Source organism: Poecilia reticulata, linkage group LG21, assembly GCF_000633615.1.
Source record: "Poecilia reticulata strain Guanapo linkage group LG21, Guppy_female_1.0+MT, whole genome shotgun sequence".
Lineage (NCBI taxonomy): Eukaryota > Metazoa > Chordata > Actinopteri > Cyprinodontiformes > Poeciliidae > Poecilia > Poecilia reticulata.
Genome location: NC_024351.1, coordinates 17,806,432 through 17,828,626, shown reverse-complemented (window position 1 = coordinate 17,828,626; position 22,195 = coordinate 17,806,432). Strand labels below are relative to the sequence as shown.

Sequence of the window (22,195 nt, the reverse complement as noted above, 5' to 3'; positions counted from 1 at the left end):
CTCAAACCTGAGTTATGAAGCTGTGGATCTCTCTCTCTCTTCAGCTTCTCCACAACTACCAAGGCACTCTAAGCTGCTCCATTGAATTTTTGCTCTCCTCTCCTTTCTTGTTGTTGTTTGAAGGATCGAAGAAAAGAAAACTTTTATGAGGCCCTGTAATGTTTAGACGTGTCTTGAATGCCTAATGGAGAGTTTAGTGGAAGGAAAAAATCCACAAGCAGCAGAAACAACTGCAGCCTTGTGACGCCCATACATTTGGGAAAAATTCACATGGCTTAGACCAGGGATGGGGAATCCTGGTCCTCGAGGGCCGGTGTCCTGCAACTCTTAGATGCCTCCATGGTCCAACACACTTGAATCCAACAGCTGAATCACCTCCTAAGTGCAGTCAAGGTGTCCAGAGTCCTGCTCATGACGTCATTATTTGACTCAGGTGTGTTGAAGTAGAGACACATCTCAGAGTTGCAGGAGACCGGCCCTCGAGGTCTGGAGTTGTCCACCCCTGGCTTAGACTGTGTTACGTTTCCATAGCTGATTTAATGAAGATGACATCACTTTGCTTAATTGGCCGGCAGACTCCCCTAATCTAAAGTCCACAGAGAATCTGTGCTAATGTCAAGAGGAAGACTCACTGCATCAATTAATTCAGGCAGTAAATGGTGAGATTTCTGCATCGAGAACGTTTCTTTTTTTCTTTTTTGTTGGTCTTTTGTCAAAATCTAATTTTGGGTATTTATTAGCTGTGAGCCAAATTCATCCAAATGAACCAAACAATGATTTCAATGTATCCTTCTGAGTTTAATGCATGTGTTTTTCTTTCTTTTCTTTTTTTTTTTTTTGGTGACTTTTTATTAAATAAATTTACATTTCAAATATATTCCAATTTGTCGACCTTTCATATGAATTAAAGTGGTCTCTAGGGGGAGTGGAGGATAAACAGTCGCAAAGATCGTTTATGCGTCAGGAAAACATCGTTCTTCCCTCTGCTGAGTCACTTCCAAGAGGTTTGAGTCTTATATCCTCCTGAAGGTTAAGTTACACTATAGCACCAGAGGGAGGCTTCAGACGGCAGGGCTGCCGCTTTACGCACGACCTCCCCTGTTTGCATCTGGCCGGCTGTGCGCGCACAGCTGCAGCCTCCTGTCTCCGCTCCCTGCGTGCGGACAGATGGATGCGCAGCAGCACCTGCAGCCGCGCACTTTTACTTAAACATCACACGAGGATCCTTCCGTTCTAAACAAACGCCAGTATTTTTATTTTTCCATCTTTCCAAATGGATATTTACGCCTCAGCGCTCTCACCGGCACTGGATATCGGCGCAGGCTGCTACCTGCTGGTTTTAAGTAAGTAGAAAAACGAATTATAATTGTTTTTTTGTGGTTTTTTGTGTGTTTTTTTTTTTTTTGTCGTTTATGCATTACATTAGTACTTTACTTTGTGAAAGCAAAGCAATTGCTTTGGCAACGACACTTTCGATTAAGTAAAAAAAAACAAAACAAAAAAAACAGGTTTCTGTTGTGCTTTGGATCACGTTGTCACATGAGGCTTAGGTAATCGGTTCAGTTTTCTGCGTGTATTGATTATAAACGGATACAGTTCATCTGCCTGTTGAAGAAAAAAATTCCAACATTTTATCAGTTTTTGCCTAGTTTCAGGAATAAAGGCAGAATTAAGCATAAGTAATAAGGTGCAAAAGCCTGTCAGAATTTTAAAAACCATAAATTGAGCTGTTGGATGAGGTTTGATTTTTGAAATGAGTTTGTTTTTTTCCTTGTGATATATGTCCTTTCTAAGATATATTCAAGCAAAGAAAGAAATGTGATGAAAAAAGTCCACTTTTTTTTCCACTGTCAACCCACATCAACCACTTCATATCAACTACTATAAATCAAAGTTTAGTTGAAACCCAAAAGGCAATTTTAGCTAAGCTATTTGGCAAATGTAGGCAACATTTGGTGGAAATGTCAAGTGTTGTCCCAGATCTTTTTACTGCAGGTTGAGCATCAAAGTGTTTCTTTGCCCCTACTTGAGGTAGAGTTAGGGTTTGTAAAAAAAAAGCTCCTTTCCACAATAGAATCAGAAGAGGCAGATGTTTACGCTTGTTTAATGCTGAGTGTTTTGCTGGGAGTTTGGGATGTTCTTGAGAAGGATCTGAGAGAGACTTCTTGCCATACAGTCAGGTTTGTTTCTGCAACAAGGCCTGGGATTCGAAGCTGATCTGGTGTTGTGGTTTTAATGGACCACAACATGAAGAGGCGGCTGTTTAGGAGTACAAACATTTGGGTTGCATCTCTCTTCCATACAGACCGATGTTGTTCTGTTGGTGTCTTCAGACTATGACCTCCAGTCGGCTTTTCAGCAGATTGTTAAGCTGCTGGAATGAAAAGTCGTCAAGTCGGAGCTCATGGTTCTCAGCCAGAACGGGATGGATTGTTTTTTTCGGGTCTTGAGTCCGTCTCTACCTCTGGTGGCTGTACAGATTAAAACTTCTTGTGCAGCAATTCAGGCACTGCTCAAATCTGCAAAGGTTAATAAACGCTGACCCTAAAAGCAAAGCTCTCGATTTTACAAGTCGTGTCTCGTTCTTCCTTTGCACAAGGTCATAAGATGTGGATAATATCTGACATGGGAAGATAATTGATGGATGCATCGACGTGTCATGAGGGTAGAAATTTTTAGTTAAGATGGATTAAAGAGGTTGATGACTCCTGAATGTTCTTGCTGATATCAGCTGAAATTACTCTCACAATAACAAACTCTAATGTTAGAGATCAGAATATGTTGGCGTGACTCCTCGTCTGACAGTGAATTCAAATGTAACTTCAGTTACACAGCAGGATCTAAATCCTCCCTCCAGCGTGAGTCTAGTCATGTGACAAAGCTCCAGATGGAGGAATCGTAATCAACCAAGATGAGAGAGGTTTTGATTTACACATTACATCTGCCTGCTGCTCCGACACAAGCAGAACCAAAACGGTTTTTTATTTTGAAAAAAAATCATCTTATTAATTAGGTTTTCACCATTTCCAAGGACGTGGTTCACGTAAAGTCAAATATTCAGCTTATAAATGCATTCTGGGACTCTGAAAAAGACAAATTATCCAGAGAGTAACTACTATAAGTGAACTCTGAGGCATGTTTTTAAGAGACTTGGACCGCGGCACCACTTCGCTCGCCAACAGTCGTGCGCTCTCAGTGTTCTGGTTGATGTGTGTCTCAGTTTAACTCGATCCACTTTAAGCTTTATTAATAAAAAAAATTAACTAGTGTGCATTTTAATACAATGATGGGCAAAAGCCTGATTGAAACAGACCTTAAAAAGAAATGATTCAATAAAAAGTGTAACAATAAACTAACCTCTTCAGCTCAACCGAGTTTAAAATCAGGGAAAAATAAATGTTGTATCTTAACGACCTTTATTCTGCGGTTTAGTAGATGGAAAATAAGACAGAAAGAAGAGGAAGTTGTGCATTAACGGCTCCAGGCCTGGATGTAAATCCATGAAATTTCCATTGATGATTGCTGGCCTCCGTTACGCAGGACACCTGCTCTATCCAAAGTGCCACTTGGTGCCCCAGAAATAGCACATCTTTAAAATGTAAGATTTATTCATCTCTTGGGCAGGTTCAGATCTGATGAGCCATGGCAGGCTGTCCCAAAGCGCAGCGGCCGCCTCGGTCATCTGTGGTCTGCAGCTTGACCTAAGTGTCCTGCAGTTTTTTTTTTAGTTTTTTTTAAATAGAACAGCTCTAAAACAGTCACTGAGATATTTTTAAATCCTTTTGCTGCTGGATTTAGAACGCTAAACACAGCGAATGCTTTGAAATGAGATGTAGCAATAAAGTCAGGCTGAGCTAAACCTCTAGGTCAGCCTCTGGTGCTGGCAACGCGGGAAGCCAGTAAGATATGGATGCAAGTAGCTCACATTCTCTGGCAAGACGCATCAGGATGCAGATCATGAAGTGTCTCTGTGACCTCTAATGGCCTGGGCGTTTCTATTTTTGAGCTTTGTGAGGTTTTAAGGTAAACAAGGGCTGTGAGCAAGAAAATGTTATTGCATTTTGTTTGTTTATCATGAATAAATAGTGAGAGGGAGACTGTTTTTCTTGCTTTTGTTTTTTCAGATTTTGAAATGAACGTACTATTGTGTGAAGCTTATGGAAAGAGACCAAAGACATATTTGTTTGTGTGCATGCGTACATAAGTACGCACGCACGTATGTATGTATTATAGTTGTTGCAACCCTGACTGACCTGAAATAATAACTAAACAGTTCAACTACATGCTTGAAATAACCAAAATTGACATTTATTTCGTGATGAAGTTGTTTAAAAAGCATCAAAGGCCATTAGAGTAAATTATGCAGCTGCCATTGTACTTGTTTTTAAAATAATAATGTATAATTATGTTTTTTTACCATTGACCTTTATGCTAATGCTACATCCACTCACCACCACCACTGGATAATCCCTACCTGTCAATAGAACATTATAAAACAAAGGGATGTATTGATTTAATGGAAAGCTCAATAAACCTAAAATTAACAAGGATTTCCAGATGTTACTTCTGTTTCACTCCAGCCATTGATAAGAGAGCGTATGTACAAGCGCTAAAAACCCTTTTGTTGTCCTAAGCAGTCAAGCTAACGTTGTTTGTCCCCATCGATTCCCTCTTTGTTCTTGCTCAGTGAGTTTTTTAGAGCTATATTGGCTTAGTAACGCCTCCTTGAAAGTAATCCTCAGTGAGCTGGAAGTCGATTGGGCCGCTGAACTCTGAGCTTTATAGTCCCAAAGTGGCTCCTTGGTGAAGTTTGGGGCTAAAGATTAATTCCAGGCTGTGGTAGAAAGTGTTAAAGCTTAATATCGCAGTTTTAAGGAACAAGACGGGGACATTTACTCTTTATGTGCCAGATAAGTCAGAAGTAGGTGTCTTGGAAAATTATTAATGTCCTTGGAACTTATTCCACATTTTGTTACTTTACAACCACAACCTTTGAGATAATTCATCGGTGACAGTTTATTGGCCGCAAGGCTGGAGATGACAGTGGGCTTCCAGACACCAGACTCCCTGTGTTTAGGATGATGCACAGTTTCAGTTTTTACATCACATACCATTAAGGCTGAAGCCCAGAAAGTTCAGCCACAGGAATGTTTGCCACATCAGCATAACGGGATGTCACAGTAAATGTTTGAACATCCTAATTAGTGTGTTATCTGTTGCTGCTGAATTAAAAAGCCAATTAAGTTCTGAAGGCGGTTCTCATTCTAGTTTTCGGACTGAACCCAGACTGAACCTCTAGTTGTTTGTGAAAAGTTAAAAGATTAGTCGCAATGCTGACCTTTTCAGTAAAAGGGGAAGAAAGATTAAGATGATAATAATTATGAAAACTGGACCTGAAGGCCTCTGCTTCATACTAAAAAGCAAAAGAGAACCGACACACAGAAGCTAGTTACATGTGATGTGCTGCAAACTTGTCAGGTCAAGATTCAAATATTTGATATGTTATTAAAAATTCAAAATTTTGTACGATTAACTCTAAAATTATGCCTTTACTTGGCTCACGGGTGAATGTGTTCTCTTCAACAGTTTGAAGACCTGGTTTGATTAAAGAAGGCAGCATATAAATAATATTTGTTAGCAGTTTTCAGTCTATTTTGCTACCCAGCTAGCTTGTATGTAACTTTTCTAATATTCTCATTTGTTAACGTTCTTTCTGTATTTCATGCTGAAGTTTAACTGTTTGTGGGCTAAACTAAACTAAGTCCACAATGTTTCAGGGTCCTAACACCGTCTCTGATGCACACCTAAAATAATTAACACCTTCAGGCATAGTAGGTACCACAGTGAACAGAAACGAAAACCGTTTTTGCTCTACTTTTGTGGATGTTTAGTAACACCATCATGTTCCTGCGTACACTGCCACCTATTGGAGAGCAGGTGGAAGTTCATCTTTAAACCATTAATCCACATGACAAGCAGTCAGCCAGAAATGACTAGCTGCTCTGGAATATCTGGATAAATACAAAAAGGATAGAAGAGGCATTGATTAACATCAGACGACTCAAATGTATGCTGGGATTTTTAGGAAATTATTGTGTTTTGAAAGGAAATTGCAATAAAGTATTTGTCCGTTGAAGTAGCCACGTGCATTTGTGGTTATGTTTTACTTTAGCATTTTGGGCATTTGTGTGATTACATTGCTCATGAAAAAAACACTCCAACTGCAGTAAATGGTTCTGGAATAAAACGAGATTTGATAACAATAGCTTGCCATTTTTTTGTTGCCGAAAACAACTTGCAAGTTCAATTGTGTGCGATAAATGACATTGGAGGCAATATACAATTTAGCACAATGAGAATGATAGAATGCTGGAATACCCAGAAAAACACAGGCACAAGGAGAACATATCAAACTGCACTCAGAGTGGCCCGAAAAACCAGATCCACGTGGCCTTATCAGATTTGCACAACCGATGCAAAAGGATCAAACACTTAATCTGTCTAAAGTCCAGAGAATATGCAGACAAGCTGTCTAACTTCCAGGACTCTGCCTCATGCAGTGAAGACGTAAACGCCAATGAAAATGTAGGACACTAAAGCAAAACATCTTGTTAAGTTATCTCTACTTCCTCTTCTAATAATAATCACCATAGTAACGGCGGCGAGTTGAACACTTTTCTGACGTCTGCTCTGGTTTGTCAAATGCCCCAATTAAAACTGCAGGTTGAAAAGAACAAGTGTGATCCTTGTAAGCTAAAGTAGTGAATGGGAATTGTTATTTTCCACTGTTAGACGTTTTCCCAGATCCAGATTTACATGGCTAAGGAATGTTGAAGCAAATCGTGTTGGGAGTTCTATAAATCTAATTGTGCTGAAAAAAGAAAGCAGATTAGGGATTTGTAGTCATTTTCAGTTAGATTTGTAAATCTATTCAAGTTCTAAAATAGCTGTGAAACTCAGCACTCTTTTAAATCACGTTTTTTACCATAAAATACTAATAACAAGGATTTGTTATAGGAACAGCCATCGTCTAATCCTCTGTAAAATGACACCAACATCCACTTTCTTTGGGTTGCTTCTGGTAATTATGACACTGTGTTTTAATCTCTGGTGAATTTCACTCGGCGAAAACGTTCTGCTTCACAGGAGGAACGTGCATATAGCACTTCCCACCTTGTGTGTTTGTTTTACACTTTCCTTCACCTCTCAGGGCATTACACGCTTGACTGATCGGCAGACTCTGAAAACAGACTTGGTATTTTGTTGAAGCCGTGATAGGGTGCGCTTAGTCATTGTTCAGGTTGTTGGAACAAAACAAAGTCTGGCGTCTCATAAACAAACAAACCGAATCGATAACCAGTCATAAATCAGCTCCTACTTGAGTGTACTGATTAGAGACGCATAGGGAAACTGTTTGTTTGCATGGATTTTAAGCTTGATCAGCCATCAGTTTGTCATAATACTCTTGAAATGAGATAGAATCAGCTTACATGTAAGTTTCCAGTAAGAAGTAGAAGCTTGTTTTAAGTAAATAATTCCTTAATATTGATGAAAAAGTACTAGTTCCACTGGCAGATGGAATTAGTCTCATGTCATGAGACATGAGATTATTTAAATCTCATCTCATAAAAAAATGTCTTTCTGCCAGTGAAACTAGTACTAGCAGTTTTCATGAATATTAAGAAATGATTGATCTAAAACAAGCTCCTATTTCGTAATGAAAAGTTACTGAAAGTTGATTTTGCCTTATTTCAAGTGTACCAAGATATTTTCACTAGAATTTAGATCAAAAATACTTGGTGAGAGTTTGTGTTTTTGCAGTGAAGAAGGTTTAATTTCACTGGAAAAGTATAAATGCGATAGGAATGTGCATAGAAGAACTCTTAAGCTATATTGGATTGGAGAATCTCAGCAGTAAAAGTCCCTGTGATGCAGCTAAAACCTACCAATGCTTTTCCCAAACATCTGCCCATCGACTGGGTCGGTTCCCTGTTCAGCACAAACTGAGTGCAGAAAGAATCTCATTGTGTTGTGGCTTAGCTTAGCCATTCCTACACCTTTTCTGACTCCCAACAACATCCATTTCTGAAAGATTACCCTACGAGTGGCTCTGATCAGACAATGATCAGACATCCGTCTCTGTCTCCCGTCTGTCTCAGCCGTGCTCTCCGCTGTGGGAAACCTGCTCGTCCTCATCATGGCGTTCAGAAGGTCGTCCCGGATGAAGCCGCCGGAGCTGCTCAGCGTGAACTTGGCGGTGACGGATCTCGGCATGGCCGTCACCATGTATCCCCTGGCCGTGGCCTCGGCCTGGAGCCACCACTGGCTGGGCGGAGACGTTTCCTGCGTCTACTACGGTCTGGCGGGCTTCTTCTTCGGCATTGCCAGCATCATGAACCTCACCATCTTGGCCGTAGTGCGCTTCATTGTGTCCCTCAATCTGCATTCTCCCAGTAAGTCATTTAAATTGAATTGAAATTCGTTGTTTTAAAGAAAGTTCTTTGCGGTTTGCAACATCAAACATCTGTTTTCGCAATCTCTGCAGTCCAGATTATTTAAATCTCATGTCAAATGGAGAAAACAGATGATTTCCACCATGCCAGTTCTGCTGCTTCCATACGATTTAAAAGTGTGAGTAGGGAGCTAGGAGTTGCGAAGCAAATGCACTTGATTAGCTGATAATCAATAAGACCATCTCGGTAGATGGAGGGGCTCTGGTAGGTTACTTCTCCAGAGGTTAAAACAATGTCAAGGCTGACAAATTGCATCATTGAGGTCTGGAAGGTCATTTCCGAACAATAGTCAGTCTATCAATTTACAGCAAGAAAGACATTTAAGTCATTTTCCAATCTTCCCAGGAGTCAGTGGTCCAGAGAATTCACCCCAAGGTCAGTCTGTGCAATATGGCAATTTAAAAAAAAAAACCCCAAAGAGCTTCATCTTTAGCTCTTTAGTCAGCAAGGTCAAGGAAATAAGCACAAGAAAAACATTACCTTATATCCACTGTGGTTGTCCAGAGGCGTAAAAAGCCCAATGCAAACATGGAACCTGTTTAATGTTAAAGTTCATTATAGAACAATTAAGAAAAAAAAAAAAAGCTTGTTTTTAAATGGCTGCCAAGACAAAGCTGAGATTGAAGTGAATATGTGTGGTCATAACTCCCAGCTTTCATGTTTGGAAAAATAATAATAATAAAAAAAACTATAATAAAAAATTTACACATAGCATGAAAGATACAGAATATGCTTAGAGCTCACTGATCCAGGCCTATTCAACTTTTAAACTTTTACTTACCATCATGTGTGTCTTCATAAGAGTCAAGAGTGAACACAGCAGATAAGTACATGAATACAGGTACGACAAGAATTAGTGTTCTTTTTTAAAATGGGCTCATACATAAAACTGTTTACCTAAAAGAAGAGGTGTGTTCTGTTTCCTGCTTAATTTTAATGAATATGAAACCTCCTATTCAAGAAATTGCATTTTTATTTTGTCTTTATATATTTATGGCGTGTCCCCCCCCCTTTTTTTTAAACTGCCATTTTAATCATAAATTAATCCTTTCATACATTTTTCCATGAATCTTTTGTTTTGCCTGAGTTTTAAGGATCAAGACAAATCCTTTAAGTAAAGTCAAATCGGTTTCTTCGGATTGTTAAAAGTTAGTGACGCGTGTAAAGGTTGACCATTGTTACTATTAGCGTATTGAAGTTTTGCAAACCTCAAATCTCAGTTGGTTTCTTCTTCTTCCTCTCTTTTTTTTATATAAAAAAAAAACTAACAAGCAGCATATGACTGCTAGAATCCAGAAAAGCCTTTTCAAGCATCTGTTTTGTCACAGTTTGTGACGTGAAAAAGCAAAGTTAGAGTTGGGTTATGGGTAACCAGGTCTAAAGAACGATGTCATCTTTTGCTTCAAGGAACATAAATAGTTTCTTGTTGAAATCTTATAAAGGAAATAATAAAACATCGGAACGTATAAACTTGGTCTGCATCTGTCGGACATTAGGGTGGCAGGATTTTGGCTCAGTTGTCATCAACAAATATTTAATGTCAAAAGGTCGTCAGCAAAAAATAGAGAATATAAACAACACGCTATCCAAAAAGTCAGGGTTTTCCTTTCGACTGACACGTGGTAACGTTTTGCCTCAGCTGGCGCATTCAGTTGCTTTTGTCAAAAATGAGATCGTCTCTGTCAGAGCTGCCAGAGTAACTCTGTGCAGAACTAAATCTGGGACTGAACCCCACAGAAAAAAGGGCAGACAACCACAAACATGCGTTCACACCTAGCAGAGCTTCAGAGTGGCCAATGCCACATGCGTGAGTCTGGAGTGTAGGAGGAAGGTGAAGCACACGGAGCAAACCCCACGCCTGCAGGGAGAACGTGCATCACTCTGTAAGCCAGGGGTTACAAAGAAGAAAAAAAAATCTCTCGAGAAAACTGTATTGGCCGTACACTAATAAAACAGATGTAATTAGTTTTTAGCGGCAACAATGACAGCGTGGAGAGAGTGTCAGAGTTTCACCTTGGAGGAGGACTCATCAGCACACAGCTGCAGGGTAAACACGAGAGGGATGAATGGCGAAGCGACAAGGAGGAAATCAAATAGCCTCTTATGCGCAATTCTTTTGATGGCAGAAACAAATGTGAAGTAGCCTGTTAGGAAACAGATGGATCAAAAGAAATGTGGGGTTTTTTTTTTTACATAAAAAAAGGCAATTTGGAGAAACAAATGTGTTTCAAATCAATTCTGAATCCCACTCTGCGTGGTTTGGAACCATGGTTATGCAGTCGAATTATCATAGATTTGAATGTTGATGGGTAAATAGATGTACGATTATGCTGCATACCAACGATTACAATGTTCGGTCGGTTGTGCCATTATCGTTTTGTCCGTTTGAATCTAGATGTTAGTTTGGTTATTCTCAACAGCATAGAGGTAATTTGCATTTATACCAACAAATCCCCAGCTTGGATTTCACGCAGATGCTTCTTTACACTTTCCCAGTTAAACACGTTGCGTTCCAGTTCCCTGGCAAGTGGGAACTCGGGGCACCGGGTCTGACGTCAGACTGTTTTCAGTAGCTCTTACAAGCGTCGTTTTAAACGTGACTTTCCAGAAGCAAACGCCACTTTTAATTTGCTCAGTTTAGAGTCGTGTGTGACGCTGATTGAAGATGTGCTCTTACACGTGTGTCTTGTGAAATAAACACGCTTCCCATCAACATCCTAATGTGGTTGATGTGAGGAGCGGCCATATTGAAGCGCAAAGTCAACCTTACCTTATTTCAAGCAGACAAAAAGTAAAAACAAGAAAAAAAAAATCTAATTAAAACAAATGACCGACCATGCCCATTGACATTCAATTTTACATTATGATTTCCTGCCACTCTCAAACTCAGAACCTGCAAACGTTTAAATCTCCCAACACCAGATAAACTCTTCAATTATTCGCACATTGAACGACACTTGCACATCACATTCTCATCCTTTAACGTGCAATAATTTACAAATTTTTAATATCATCAATAGCATTTTTGGTCCTATACAACATATTTCCCAATAAGCTCCTACGTCTGTCAGCTGAAAACGACCTTTTTGTGACAACTCGTGCATTCTACAAATGAAATCAGTTTGTTTTTGTCGACAGAGACGTGTAAGCTAATAAATTAGGGGCGGCCATAGAAAACTGTGTGAATGCTGCTATGATTCAAATTGATTTCACGGGTTGCAAAGAAAGTTGTATTTCCATTACTTCGCAGACGTTTCTTTCCAAAATGATTCTGGTTGTACAATTAAAGTGAAAGCCTGTGTCTGTTGTACAACTTGATAAAAAATACCCAGTATCTCTCTCTCTCTCTCTTTGCAGAGGAGAAGATCAGCTGGAAGAAGGTGAAGATGCTGTGTATGTGGACCTGGCTGTACGCTCTGATCTGGGCTCTGTTCCCCATTCTGGGCTGGGGCCGGTACGGGCCGGAGCCCTTCGGCCTGTCCTGTTCGCTCGCCTGGGGACAAATGAAACACGAGGGTTTCTCCTTTGTCGTCTCTCTGTTCTGCGTGAACCTGCTCGTGCCGAGTGTCATCATCATTTTCTGCTACTTTGGCATCGCCATAAGGCTCTACTTCACCTACAAGAAGTCGACGAACAGCAACCACATCCCCAACATCGTCAAACTCCATCGGAGGCTTCTGATAGTAAGTTACTCCGCGCCGACACGACTGTGACCGATTCGGCGTCTTTGTCAAAAGTTAAGCCCACGTGCGTCTTGAAATTATTCGTTTTCCTTTCTGAAAGATGCTGTGTGCATATTATCTAGTCTCCCTCTCCCTGATCCTCCCGCCCCAAAAATCCAGTCCAACCAAATGCAGCTTAATCTCAAATACAAATGTCCCGTGAACGTCTCAGATGTCTGCTAGAGAACATTAGTCAACAAACGGCATCATGAATTCAAGGTTAATAAAACAAAGGTGTGTTTTCTATCCCAAGAATCTTCAGTCTGACTGACTTGCTCCGCTCAATGAGGACCGGTTCTATCCTGAACATGGTTTTAATGTAGGGACAGAATTTTAAAAGGAATATATTTGAACAGATAAATTTGTTGAGAAAATATCAAGCAATCCTCACTGGAACACAGAATCATTTCACGTTCCTGTGCTAACCCCCTGCAATCTTTTGTTTTGTTAAGCCAGGAGTGAAAAAAAATACCACAAGGTTCCAGCAGACGGTGTTTTTGCTGAGCAACACTAACGGCTCTGGGATGCGACAGCCCAACAGTATTTGCTACAGCTGTAGTTTAGATCATCCCGAATTCATTTTTAGTCTGCATATAGTATGACAAACATAATGCACACATTTTAACTAGCGCAAAGTGTTTTGGGAATTTGCTGGTAAGAATCACATTGTCTAGACCCTTAAACCAAAAACAACAACAGAAAAGTGTGAGTTCAGCTAAAATAATAATAAATGTAAATATTTTTTCACAAGCCCAAAAGACGAAAAACATTAACCACTAAAGCATTTATATTATATTTTCAGATGCTGCAGTGGGATTCTTTTTCACCGTCTCTGATGTTCTGTTGCAGATTGCCGTTTTGATCAGCGTAGGCTTCGTAGTTTGCTGGACGCCCTACGGCTTGGTAAGCCTGTGGTCCGTTTTGAATGACAGCAGCAAAATCCCACCCGAGGTCAGTCTGCTGCCTTGCATGTTTGCAAAGAGCTCCACCGTGTACAACCCATTGATCTACTACTTCTTCAGCCAGAGCTTCAAAAAGGAGGTGAAGCAGCTGCCGTGGCCGTGCCTGGGCTCCCACGCGTGCCAGGTCTCCAACAGCGTCAGCGAAAACAACATTTACATGGTTAGCGTCAACCTCAAGTCCAAGGAAGTAGCGCGGGAAACCGAGCAGGAGATCACCGAGTCGAGACAGTGACTTTGTTGTGTTGCGAAGGAAATCTAACAATAAGACTGAGCCGAGATGAGTTGTCGGAGGTCTCGTGATTCTGGAATGGAAAGGTGTCCAGGTAGCCAGGTCCTTAGACAGACGGGCATGATGGGTAAAAAGGATGGGGTTAAAAACTCTGAATGTTCTAACAGCAACAAAAATATTTTTAAAAAGTGTCCAATTCAGTCCTGGAGTTGGGTTATCTGACATCTGAGTAAATCGCATTTATACAAGTAATGATCAAAATCTGCAGGTTTGAGATGTTACGGTACATTTAATCTCACAGAGAGAAGATGCTGCACAGCAAGAGTTCAAAGCCAAATGCCGTACAGAGAAATATAACGGGAAACTTACAAGAACTGCCAGAGAAAGTGGAAATGTTTACTTTATGGACTTTGTTTTTTTTATGTTGTGGAGGAGTTGTGCTTCTGTGTGCGTCGTGTGTTTAAACAATACGGTAGCTGTGCTGTCCTTGAAGGCCACACGGAGCCCGTTTCCCAACGGCGGTTCATGCAAGAACGCAAGATTGTAAAGAAGCTGCTGTTATTCTGTCTGAGCCTTGTGTCATGATGTGTAAATGTACAACAACTTTCACAACTTGAGTGGTATGTAACTTTAAAGGCACCATCTAAAACTGGTTTGTGTTGTAAAAATGAAACTCTGCTCTTAAAAGCTACATTTTTGGAGAGGTGAATGTTGAAGTTACTTCTGAATAGCACAATCAATAACATAAAGGACGCCGTGGTTCTGCTTTTGTATCAGTTTGACAGTAGTCAGAAAAGTGAAATATCATTACTTTTGGGTTACACTTTAAGTGTTTTGTTGCTGAAGTGACAGTAGCTATTTATGTAGTCGTTGGAAAAACTCCAAAGATGGTGTCATGGCATTAAAAAAAACAGCAACTTTTCTAGCTGCGCTGACTGTGGCATAGTGGCAAAAATGCAGGTGAATCACAGAAAATAATTTGTTAAAAAGCCGTGGTTGACACATACATTTGATTTGTCACTTTGCCTTTGTTGTCCGGAGCAAATGTAGTGTAACCGAACGCATCAGAATTGATCAAATAATGAGGTATTGCATGTCTAGACGATTAAAACCATGCAGAATTTACCAACACCATGCTTACACTGTCTTACTGCTAATTTTAATAATATAAATGTTTTCTGCACTAACTACTCATAAACTGAATAAGAATACTTTGGTAAATAAAAGGAAAATAGTTGGTTTACGATGAGGTTGCTAGTTCCATCTTCACCACTAGATGGCAATAATAGCAACACACAGCACCTTTAAACAGATTTGGGGTTTTTCTCTCCTGCTGAATATAGATTTCACCTCCATCATCATAATTTTCATCAGTTTAATCTCTTTTTTCTACTTTGGAAAAACAAAATAATATTACAAAGTATTCACTTAGTAAAATCTGTCCAAACCTTGTAGAAGAATTTGCTTGCTGCATTCTGACCTGAACAGCCCTGATTTATTCATTTTTTTGTTTGTTTGTTTTAGGTTTTCTGTTTTATTCACTCTTTGTATTGATCATAAAGAGTTTATGGTACAATCAGGCTGAACCACATTATTACAGTGAAACCAGATAAGCACATTAGTGAGGTAAACGTGTTTTGCATGTACTATTGACAAAGTGTGTCGCTTTTGAGTTTCTGTTCTCCATAATTTCCCTTCTGCATTGTTACCTGTATCTTACCGTCACTGTTATGCACCATTATTGTCTTGACAATGTGCCTTTCAAAGCTATTCATTCTACTGGTTCACTTTCACATTTTGTCACAGTACAATCACAACTCTGTACTTTGTTGAGATTTTATGTAATCGGCCAACACAAAGTTGTGCAGAATGGCTAAATAGAAGAAAAATAACAATAATTATAGCTTTTTAACTCCTTAAATCAAAAAGTAATCTGGTGACACTCATTAAATCTGAAAATGTTCCCCTCTGAAACTCAGGTGCAGGCTCATCTGTGAGCAACTACTTGCAAGTCTTACCACATTCTCAATTAAAAGTTTGGTCTGGACTTTGACTGGGACACGATCAGACTTTGTTCTTAGCCGTTTCGTTGTAGCCGTGACCGTCTGGTTAGAGTGTTGTGCTCATACTGAACACGCTACTTTGTTTTGGCCTGTGGCATGAAGACCCAATAAGGTATACTGAAGGTTGTTGTTTAATGTGTGAATACTTTTGGAGGCCACAATATAATCACCAATGAAAATATAAAAACATTCAAATTAAAGAGACTTTGACCAAACAAACCCAGTAAGCATAACTATTTTAGAAATGCACAATAAAATATTATTTACAATAAACAACATCTTTAACTTAACATAATTGATGGGAATAATCTTTATTTGTCTTATTTTTATTTAGATATGACATATATTTCATTTATAAAACCGAATCAACAGTATTGCTCACTGTCATATAAAAGGATCAGGTTCGGTTGAAGTTGTTTCTTTTTTAAAGTTGGGTTTTGTTAAGACATCCTGAGCAGTCACTAGTTTACCTACAGACAAGAAGTTTTCAGTCACACTAGCTTTGCTGAACGGAACTGCAGCTCATATCAAGTAATATGTGGAACCGAACTCCACTGTGGGTCAAAGAAGGTCAACCTGGTTCACCCAAAAAAAAAAAGACCAAAAAAACCCTGTATCTGTCAGTCCGCTTTAGATAACCCAAATCCAGATAGTGGACAAAAAATGCGCAAGAAAGATGATAAAAGTTACTCAGAATGTGAGGCAGGAGGAGCTGAAAGCTCTCAGAAATATGAGAAAATGTGGGGAAATGTATCCCTTCAGTATCTGTACTGTACTTTGGGTATAGATCATTAGAGCAGTGAAGGAGGCTGAGAAGCCGCTGCCGTCTGTATAAAATATGTAAGCTGCTTCAAAGAAGTGGCAGGTCAGGAGAAGAAAAGGACAACCAGATGCCATTTTTCACATTCTCAGCCACACCACAGGCGAGCGAGGGAACGCAGCATTTAAAAAGCCTCAAGTCTCACTTATCATGCTGCACTGTGAATCCGGAGAATGGTTGCAACACATTTGTGCCACGTCTGCCAGATTATTAGATGCGAACATAGCATTAGTGTTTTCACTTCGAGGTTAGGAACTTTATATTCTGAGTGGAATGGATAGGAAAGTTGGACATTATCTCCATACGCTACACGGCCACCGTCTACAATCCAGACTGCTTCTGCAAACATCTTGTGAAAGAATGGGTCGCCCTAAGGAGCTCACGTTACCTCGCTTTTAAGTATTCCTCGGTCAGCTCAGCTGTTAGTGGTGTTATAACAGACCAGGAAGGATTAGGAACGACAGAAACTCGGCCTGAAAGAGGCGAGCCTTGTGAAATCGCAAAAGTGGGATCAGAGGAAGGAAGGAGTTCTGCCTGAGTACAAACGGAGCGTTTACTGGAGGGGATTTCTGATCGAGCAGCTAAATGTAACCCTTACGTCATCAAAAAGTAATTCCCGTAAAGGGAGCGCTTACTGCTTCAGGATCATTTCATCCCAATGGATGACCGTTTCCGGCTCCGACATGATTGCTAAAAAGCAAGGACCACAGGGACGTGGATGAGGAAGTGGAGCGGTCTGCACAATCCTGACCTCAAGCAGACAGAACGTCGGCCGGAGGAGAGACCGCTTCATCCGACGTCAGAGTCCGACCTCGCACATTACACAAACGCACCCGTGAACCTTGTGGAACGCCACTTTTGTTTACGCCAACAGGCCAGTAGCTCTAAAGCTAATCATGATTTCATCAAAGTAAAGAGGCTGAAGGGGAAAACACATCAGCAGAGTTCGACACGGGTCATAAGACAGGAATATTACGTTTAATTATAACAAACCACACTGTGCACAACATTCACCGCTCAAGCTCAGCTTCGTTCTGTTTATTTGCGTGAATAATTTTCAAGAATAACCAGCGGTTAAAATGTGTACTTTGGGTATAGATCAAAGTATAGATCATTGGACACATTAGCACACAGGCGTGCTAAGAATTAAAACACTTATGTTACTCATTACAACTACACTGCTCTTGGCTTGTGAGACTCATTTACTGCAGCTGATGTATTGTCTGGTTTCAACAGAGCTCAACCTTCAAAATAAAAAGCTCTATTAGATTCACTTGTCAACAGCTTGGCAGCATGAAAAACGTAGCTGTGTAGTTTTTGCACATCCTGCTGGATGGAAGCGTTTGGGAAACAAGTGACCTTACTTTGCTTTCAGTTTGCATTTTGTTCAGTAAATCTGTCTGGAAAAATTATTGCATTTAACCTTCTGTGTGGTGTATGTCTGTATCTGTGAACGCAATATGAGCTGCTTTGACAATGTTACTTTTATTTATTTGTTCTATCCTTTGAAAAAAAAAAAGATACAACTCCCCACAGTAAATAGTGCAGAATTTTACTTGAAATTTGATTTGTGTGCAATATCATCTTCTCCCCCCCCGCCCCCCCCTGAATCTGTTGAACATTTTATTTAGCAATTTGTGAATGTAAAGCTTCGATTTTTGAGCATTTTTATGTGCACAAGTTATTGGTCATATTAATGAATAAACACGTAATGAATACAGACGTCGACTCTAATTACATAACATAACCTGTTGGCCATAAACAGAAATATGTACATGTTGAACAAAGAAGAAATCTCACAATATATCCAATATAAATCCCAGTAAAGAATGAGGCGGTTGAAGTGACGGAGAGCACTGCCAAAGTTACAAAAAAAACTTTATTCCAAGCAAAGTGTCTAAGCAGGATGTAGATCACATATAGAAAAGAATCACATTCAAACTGTTTTCAACACGGTGATCATTAATGCTTTTCTCTGAACAATACTTTTAATCGCTTTTAAACATGCAGGAGCAATAATAAAATGAAACACACACTGACCTTGACACTAAAAGTCCTTAGAGTGATCTAAGGAGGAGAGAATTATAAAGGAGGACACTTGATTTCGGTTTCTATCTACACATGGCGACTCCTCTGACTTTAATTACACTCTGCTAAGAAACGGCAGAATGTTATTACACTGCAGGTCTACACCGCCGTCAGATGACAAGTATTTCATTAACCTCATTTCTGAAGCATCCAAGATGTGCAGGGAATGAAATTCACATAGTGTGACACAAAGTTTAAATGGAAAAAAAACAACGCTGATCATGAAAAACAGCATTTTGTGTTTTTCTTACATGGCTTGTCGTATTTTCTCCAGGCTCTTTTCAATATTGTCAATAACTTCGACTGCAGCTTGAGGAATCCTGGTTCCTGGACCAAAGATGGCGCACACGCCGCTCTGATAGAGGAATTCATAGTCCTACAAAGGCGCAGAGACACAGGTCAGAGTCAGGTTTTAACAGATTTCTGACCTTAACCATGGGGGATACATTCATTTTCTTATAAAAAAACTGACAGAAATATAACAACTCTACGTAACTCTTAACTCTTTTGCGTTCTTTTCATGAATGCTTTGGTTGACTCCAGTACTCGCCTCATTAAATCGAGTTTTACTACAAGCCATATCAATCACCACACATTTCTACTACAACTTGACATTTAAGTAAGGCTGAGGCAGCATAGTAGGAGTAAAAAACACCGCCCACCTGCAGGTGGGCATTAGCAATCACTAAAACTCAACGTTTTTGACTATTTTTGTGGAATAAACTCAGAATTTTGCATTAGGGCAAAAAATGTGGGGATCCATTGCAGAATCACAAAAAAACTGGAGGAACTGACTTATGGTAAATGGAGTGAATTTACATAGTGCCATTCCAGGTACTGATATAATCTTTGCCTGGATCAGCAAAATTACAGTGAAACTGCAGCCCTGGTTCTTCTGGACTTTAACTAGGACTTTTCCAAACAAAGTAAGCGTTAAAACTTGGCGAAAATACAACCCAGAAGTTACCTGTGGTGGGATGACTCCTCCGCAAATGACCAGGATATCTGGCCTGTCGAGCTTCCGTAGCTCTTTGATGAGCTCTGGCACCAGGGTCTTGTGTCCTGCTGCCAACGTGCTGACCCCAACGCAGTGAACGTCCGCGTCCACCGCCTGCTGGGCCACCTCCCGGGGAGTCTGATGGAAGAGCAAGCTTGCAACTTAAGAACAGACAACAATAACAACAACAACAAAAAAAGACGCAATAAAGCCGCACCACAGAGTACAAATAAAGGATTTCTTTCTAATCATGTGTGAGGTTTGCTCCTCTCTCTGACAAGATTTTTAAAAATATGCGTTTAATATCTTTCTTAACTGCAAATGTTTCTCTACCAAATAAATAAAAGCCGCCTCTCTCAGGAGGGGGACGGAAAGCAAGAGGCATCAACCAAAACAATACAGTTCCTGAGGAGAGCTGTGCTGTGAGCAAACACTTCATCTTATGTCGTCTTTCTATCCGCGCCGCCAGAGGCTGATCAGTGGTGGGAAGCAGCAAACCTGTTGTTATTCTCCCTTCGCTTCTGGATGGATGAATGGATGAACGAATTAGACAGACACGAGGAAGCTTGTGCGAATTAGCTCATAAATGCAGTTGCCGTGTCAGATTTTAACATCAAAAAGGTTTCGTTCTATCTTCCCCTCAATGTCATATAACAGAAAAATGTGCAGATTGCTACCATAAAATAATACCTTAAATTAGCCTTTTCAACTGGCTAAAAGGTAGCATAAAGCAGATTTGTTTAACTCCTTCATCAAGCAAAAGCTATTGTGTAATGTTCACCACTGAAACCTGTCATAAGCTGCATTTCCTTCAACCATTAATCATTTGCGCAAATTGGAATTACGAAAGTAAATTTGCTTCATGGAAACATGGCAATAAAAAAAAACACAACAAAACATGTTTTTCAATAAAAAGTTCTTGCGCTAGGATGAGGTCGTTTCCTGTCCGTGTCAAACCTGGTTCATTTCGCAATGGAAACACTTTTTTCGCGTCGCACGTGATCAAAAACCAGATGTTGCTACTGGCGGAAACGACAAAGAAGACGACAGGAAGCGGTAGGAGGACGATGGCGTGGCACGGTTTTTTAAGGACTTATTGCGTGAACAAACGCATTCGAGTGTGACTAGCGGACCATCTCCAAAGTTTTGTGCACATTTGTAATGGAACGAAGCTGCGGTAGCAGAGATTAGCCATAGCGAATACAGATAAGAAGAATCGCTGACCTGAAACAGCGGTCCAATGTCAACATCGAACCCCAAGTCGGCAAAGCCCGTGGCGATGACCTTGGCACCCCTGTCGTGGCCATCCTGTCCCATCTTTGCCACCAGTAAACGAGGGTTCCTGCCCTCGTGTCTCTTAAACTCTGTAACTCTTAATTGTTAAAAAAAAAAAGAAACATATAAGACTCAACCTGCCATGTAGACGGCCGTTAAGAGAACGGGGGTGGTTTTCTACCTGTTGTTGGCCAGAGCGATCTCCTCGTGCTCTCCGAACTCGCTGCGGTACGCCCCGCTCACCATCCTGGTGCTGGCCTTGTGCTCACCAAACACTTTCTTCATTGCGCCGGTTATTTCACCGACGGAGCATCTACGTAAAAACGACCACATTGACTATCGCTCAGCTTCCCCTTCTCCCACTGAAATTCAATAAAGACAACCGTTTCCAAAAGAGGATTTTGTGTTTTGCTGGATTTTCCTTTTTCCCCCATTTCAATTACGTTTGCAGAAAGGACTTCAGTCTGAGGGTTGCATAATAGAGTTTTATAGAATTAAACCAATAACACAAAGAGGGTCGGGTTGCCTGTACAAATGTAAAGACCACTAAATACGTCTTGTGCACGGCTTCTCAGCATTTCATCAGCAGGATTGGCTGAATATGATGCATCTAGTTCATGTATTTATATTGACAAATCTCCCTTCAGAACCCAGTTTTTTCACATCTTCTGGAAATTGAAAGATATTTAGATCCTAAAATATTGCAATATGAATCATTTCTATGGTAGAAGAGCAGATACGGGCCTCTTTGAGTAAAACTAATAGTGTAGAAATGAACCTGAGTTCTGTACAAATGGAAATCCCTTTAATAGAAATTCATGTTTTATCAATTAATTAAACAATGCAAGTATGAACAATCATTCTGTTTAACAATGTTCCTATTTAAGGAAAACAAGATCTTGAGACGGATCTTAATGAAAGTAAAAATCCATCTGGGAATTAGATAAAAGTCAGTCCTTTATCACAGTGAGGCTCAAGGGGATCACTTATTAAAAAAACATCAAGATGAGTTAATGTCGTTAGCCCATATTGGTAGGAGATGGACATTGAAACGCCGAACAATACCCGCTAAAGGAAATATAAGAAAGGAAAATAGCAATGGGTGAATTGCTTTTACAGAGAATATTATCTCCTTTACATTGGAAGAAAATCAGTCCGACAGAGAGCTAGAAATAACAGCCCGAGGTCTGAGCCTACTGAGGAAAATACCGTGATCCACAGAGTCCAATGCTGCGCTGAAGGTCAGTAATGCAAGTGTAGAACAATTCCAGTCATCTGCAGCGATCAAAAGATCATTATGTGCACGTAGAGGTGCAGTTTTAGTAGAATGTGGCTTCTGAAACCCTGATTGCTAAGAATCAGAAAACTGAGACTTTCCAGGAAAGATCAAATAAGATCTTCTCCGACTATGAACAGCAGCTTTGAGACTTCGACATAGTTACAAACCTGCATCCAAATTTAACATTTAAGTGAACACTGAAGTGTTCCCTTTATTTTTTTGAGCAGTATATATATATATATATATA

General features: G+C 40.1%; 2 protein-coding genes across 4 annotated transcripts in view; one reads left to right on the top strand and one right to left on the bottom strand.

The window, feature by feature from the left end:
- Window positions 1-972: 972 nt before the first annotated feature.
- Window positions 973-18,031, top strand: opn8b (opsin 8, group member b). 3 transcript variants are annotated; one of them, XM_008398281.2, is made up of 5 exons: window positions 973-1,343; window positions 8,160-8,453; window positions 11,871-12,196; window positions 13,085-13,186; window positions 13,258-18,031. In XM_008398281.2, exons 1-5 carry the CDS (start codon window positions 1,274-1,276, stop codon window positions 13,360-13,362), a joined length of 897 nt encoding a protein of 298 aa, XP_008396503.1. In that variant the 5' UTR covers window positions 973-1,273; the 3' UTR covers window positions 13,363-18,031. The 3 variants fall into 3 exon arrangements, with proteins under 3 accessions (XP_008396503.1, XP_008396502.1, XP_008396501.1); XM_008398280.2 differs by having other exon boundaries at window positions 974-1,343; window positions 13,262-18,031; XM_008398279.2 differs by having other exon boundaries at window positions 974-1,343; window positions 13,085-18,031.
- A 138-nt stretch (window positions 18,032-18,169) lies between these two features.
- The window catches only part of mmut (methylmalonyl CoA mutase), a 17,377-nt gene continuing 13,351 nt past the window's right edge, over window positions 18,170-22,195 (bottom strand). Inside the window, exons 3-6 of the mRNA XM_008398467.2 lie at window positions 20,851-21,005; window positions 20,619-20,766; window positions 19,365-19,532; window positions 18,170-18,773 (exon numbers count right to left, since the gene is read on the bottom strand). Of these exons, the coding sequence (XP_008396689.1) occupies window positions 18,645-18,773; window positions 19,365-19,532; window positions 20,619-20,766; window positions 20,851-21,005 (600 nt within the window). The 3' untranslated portion in view covers window positions 18,170-18,644. The remainder of the gene's footprint in view (window positions 18,774-19,364; window positions 19,533-20,618; window positions 20,767-20,850; window positions 21,006-22,195) is intronic.